This window comes from Corylus avellana, chromosome ca1, assembly GCF_901000735.1.
Source record: "Corylus avellana chromosome ca1, CavTom2PMs-1.0".
Classification (NCBI taxonomy): domain Eukaryota; kingdom Viridiplantae; phylum Streptophyta; class Magnoliopsida; order Fagales; family Betulaceae; genus Corylus; species Corylus avellana.
The window spans coordinates 14,279,909-14,284,292 of NC_081541.1; the positions used below are offsets into that span (position 1 = coordinate 14,279,909).

Genomic DNA, 4,384 nt, shown 5'->3' on the forward strand with positions numbered 1-4,384 from the left:
AAACCGAAAGGCAAAGTTAATTAATATTTTCAAAAATTCGTTTCTTCAAGTATATTGTAATAATGTTATTTGCCATCTCTCTTATGGCAGGAAAAAGAAGCGAGTCAGTTCGATAGTGAGAATCCACCGTATCGATTTCAACGTACTGATCAATGGCGACCGGTGTATATTTGGTTAGAATCTTTGAATCAAAACGAGGTGGTGAAGTCTAAAGAAATTTCTGACTGGCTGAGTGCGAATCCGGATGTCCAAGAACAGTTGTGCTCTCGGCATTCCCGATATCATTTGATGCACTACATCAAAAAGTGCCATATAAAGATATTGAAGAGAAAAGAAAAGAAGATGGTATCAAATACTTTCTTGTATCGATTCTCATCATCATCATTGGAATTGTTAGTGTCCTTTTGGTACCTGAAACATTTGGAGATGTTGTTATGGTATTAGGAGTTTGACCAGCTATAGAGTGAGATTTTGCCTCACCTTTTCTTCCCCTATTGTGTTTGTGGTCTCAAAGGGATATTAGTTCAGAAATATTGGATGCTTCCATAAACTTTGGCCTTGGAGATTGATGTCTTCCCCCTTATTACTTGTACTTGACTGTTGTGCATCTATTACTGCTTTATGCTTACTTAATGCTACTGGTTTACTTGAACAGGGTGGGCAGCAGCAAAACAAAGAAACTTCTCTAAAGGTTCGCAGGACCGTGGTGATGAAACAACCAGCGGCGCTTCCATGTATGTCTCCTTTAGAGTGACTTCCTTATTGTTTTTGGGTATTATGCTTGGAGGTTTAATAGAAATAGATTCACTTATGTGTGCTTTCCAGAGCACCTCGTGGCAAAATTCCATCCTCTGCAGTGATGGCACAGTAGAAAATGGAGTCATCACCAAAAACAAGAAAAAGGAAAAGAAATGAAGTAATAAACAAGCTCTAAATTTCAAAATGCCACTCCAAGAATTCTTTAAAGTGGCCTTTCTAAAAGGAAAAACTTAAGCTCAAATGCTACAAGTATAAATGCGCACATTATAAATGTTGTGTAAATACAATGCAATGGTTCTGCCTTCATGGGATGTCCACAATGGCCTCCTTGTCTCCTGCTTTGGAAATAGTTTGAGTGCGTGTGTGCGTTTGTTTTGAACTTTTCTTTTACAAGACTGGTTCTCTGTCTCTCTCCTTCATGGTTGTTATCTGGAGGACATCTATTAAGCGGAGCCTTGATTGTTCTTTTTATGGCTAATTTCCTTTGTCAGTTGCACATTTAATAATTCTCATAACTTAGTAGTAGTAGTAGTAGTTTTGGCATATTTAGTTTTATTTTTTCTTTTGTTTAAGATCAAAATGTTTGGCACATTATTAAATGGATCATTATGATCTATATTTGTTCTACTCCCCTGACAGCTCTTTAGATTGTAGTTAGATGTTATACTAAAACAATTGTCTGGTCAGAAATACATGCAGGTGAATCATTAGGACCATCATACTGGCAAGCATCTATTAATTGATTGGGTTAACCAACGACAGCTATCTTCAGTCATTATATATACCAATTAGAAGCATCTTTATGTTGCTACCATGGTTGCTTTGACAAAAATTCGCTAATCTTCAAGCATTGAGATGCATAAAATCTTGTTGTAAATGTTCTCTGGGTGGGTTGACAAGCTAACTGCTGTTCTCTTTCAAGATATATGTTCTTTGACTCTATATTTTCCAAACTCCTCACCTTCCATTTCCCTTGTTCTTTTCCATCTAATTTTTGCAGACAGTGCGGTTAGCAATTTACCTAAAGATGGTGATGTGTACATGACAAAAAGAAAGGAAGCCTATCGCAAATTTGAGATGTAAGCTGCTTATGAAGTTTTTCTTGTTAATTTGCGTCTTATGTAGCAAACTTTTGTTATGTTTCATATTGCTAGATGCAGTGTGCTTACTAATTATTTTAATTGTATTTCAGTTTGGTGGAGTTGGAGAAGTTGCTTTCCCCAATTTTCTCAAAGGGTCAGCTGTGAAGTAATGAAGCAATCTTGAAACAGCAAATATATGCCCACAGATCAAATGTATGCAAACTCGGAACGGCCATGCTGACTCCCCTTTGGTAAATAATATTTTTTTCACAATTGACGACCAAAGATCTTCTCTCCAATGCGGCTCAAGAGTCTTAGGGAAGTTTTCGTCCTTATAGATATAATGAGGGACAAAGTCTTGTGTCTCTTTGTACAAGAAAGGCCTTAAGAAATTTACTTTGGTGTGTTATATGTGTTACTGGATATAAGCAGGATATTATCTGGAAAAATTTGCAATGTATTGCTTAATATACCGTTCCGCTGGCAGCATGTTTCCAAATTTCCAATTTGTCTTGATTTCAAGGGGAAAATGCAAAATTAAATATGTGCTGTCCAAGTTATAATGTGTAATTTACAAGGTATATATATATTTGCTCCTTTTGCTGTTTGCGTTCGATCTCCATGTGTAATTTTTTTTTCATCTATTTGGTGGTAGATGTGAAAAAATTGTAGTTGAAGATGGTCAATTTTATGAATTTGTGTGCTTTCTTCTTATATACACGGCATTCCATTTTTCGCATTGTGGTGGTGGTTATTATATTCATTGATTTGGGTGGCTAAATTATAATGTGTAGTTCCAACTATTTTTCGATCTAGTTGATTTGATAGTAAGGGATATTTATATGCCTATCGATTCGCTTTGGAGAAAAAGAAACGGAAAAAGGCTAAGATAGACGACTGTGGTGGGATTCTTCCGGGTATTGGATAGCTGTTGTTTTACATTCGTGGTTAATATATGTTGCGACGACGACCAATGTCGTTTTTATGTCCACGTGCTCTTCTTCCATGTCTGTGTGGGTTGCGTTTGATTGGATATGTTTGTGTCTATTTTGACGTTGAACCAAGTAGCTTGATAGTGCAGGACTGGGATTGGAAGTTCAATATGGACATGTCGAACTCTGTGACAGCTGCAATTCGTGGAAGAGATCAGGGAGAGAGACACAATTTGTAACTGTCTGACCTCTTTTACCCTTCTGAAAGGATTAGTTGTTTATACTAATAGGTTGCAGTGGCAAATATTCTGTCTTCAAACATTGAGATTTCTAAGATCTAATTGTAAATGCTTATGCGTGAGTTCCCGTTTTCTAACAATGATTTATCCTCATTGACAACCAAAGATGTTCTATGCGGGACACCTCTAAAGGCGTGGCTTTTGAAAATTAATCCACCATTTTCTTATGTGCGGGCAGTGGGCTATGAAGTATAACCCTTTGATTCAGAATTTCTATGCGTCTAATTATGTTCTTGTATATATATGTTTCATTTCAGGTTACATAATTTTGCCTAACTATGACCCTCATCATGGTTTTATTCTACGTGACTTTATAGTAAAACTTGTTGTGTTCATAATGCCACTCAAAAAGAAAAATTGCACATATACTGTATTTTTTTTTAAATGATGCGAATTTCATTTTATTCTTTTTCTCATAAAAAAAAAATCTTAAAATTAAATCGAATTGTTGAAAAAAACTAAAGGATTTTTTTTTTTTTTTTTTTTTTTTACCTCAACCAGGCCAATTGGTAAAGAAATAAAGCTCGAGGATGTTGAAAAAAAAAAACTAGTTAATATATTGTTTATCTTGAATCCACGTGCCGCCAATATTGACCCAATTAAGGTTTGCCACGCGTCATTCATATGATCTACCCAACTTGCCCCCACTCTACAAGTTATAGTTTTTGGAAGCTAGTAAGCTACGCCCTACATGCATATAGGGCTGTTAAGTGAGCGAAGCGTCTCGCGAGCAAGTTCGGACTCGGCTCGCATAAGCTCGGCTCATGCTCGACTCGAATATTAAATGAAGCACTTCATGAACACAAATCATAGCTCAAATATTAAACGAAGCAAGCTCGGCTCGACTCGGCTAGGCTCGTGAGCAAGCTCGTATAAGCTCGTGTGTGTGTGTATATATATATATAAACTAAGTAATACATAATTAATTATAAATCTCATAATTATTAAAATCTTAAAATTGCATTTATATTTAAGCGTTAGAGAATGAAAAATTCTAAACCCTTCTTGATCAGAGAGAGAGAGAAAGCAATCATTAAAAAGACCTCGATTCAATTAGAGCAGACCCAAACGAAAGAAAGAAGAATCAAGCAGAAACTACTGAGGGAGATTGCAAAAGGCATAAACTATTGAAGAATCATATAGACCCAAACACTATCACTACCTGTTTGATGAGCGAGAGTGAGAGAGTGGGAAATGAAAGTTCAGGTGGAAGATGCACTGTGACTGGTGAGAAGGATTGAGAGAGAGACGTTGAAAAAATAGTTTTTTGTAGGGGGCGTTGTCCCAATGCAGTCTAAATGCAACCTGTTAA

General features: G+C 36.3%; 1 protein-coding gene across 1 annotated transcript in view; it reads left to right on the plus strand.

Annotated features, from left to right (window-relative positions):
* Positions 1-2,448, plus strand: part of LOC132188320 (uncharacterized) — a 2,623-nt gene extending 175 nt beyond the window's left edge. Inside the window, exons 2-5 of the mRNA XM_059602780.1 lie at positions 91-345; positions 656-734; positions 1,760-1,838; positions 1,952-2,448. Of these exons, the coding sequence (XP_059458763.1) occupies positions 91-345; positions 656-734; positions 1,760-1,838; positions 1,952-2,006 (468 nt within the window). The 3' untranslated portion in view covers positions 2,007-2,448. The remainder of the gene's footprint in view (positions 1-90; positions 346-655; positions 735-1,759; positions 1,839-1,951) is intronic.
* Positions 2,449-4,384: the final 1,936 nt, after the last annotated feature.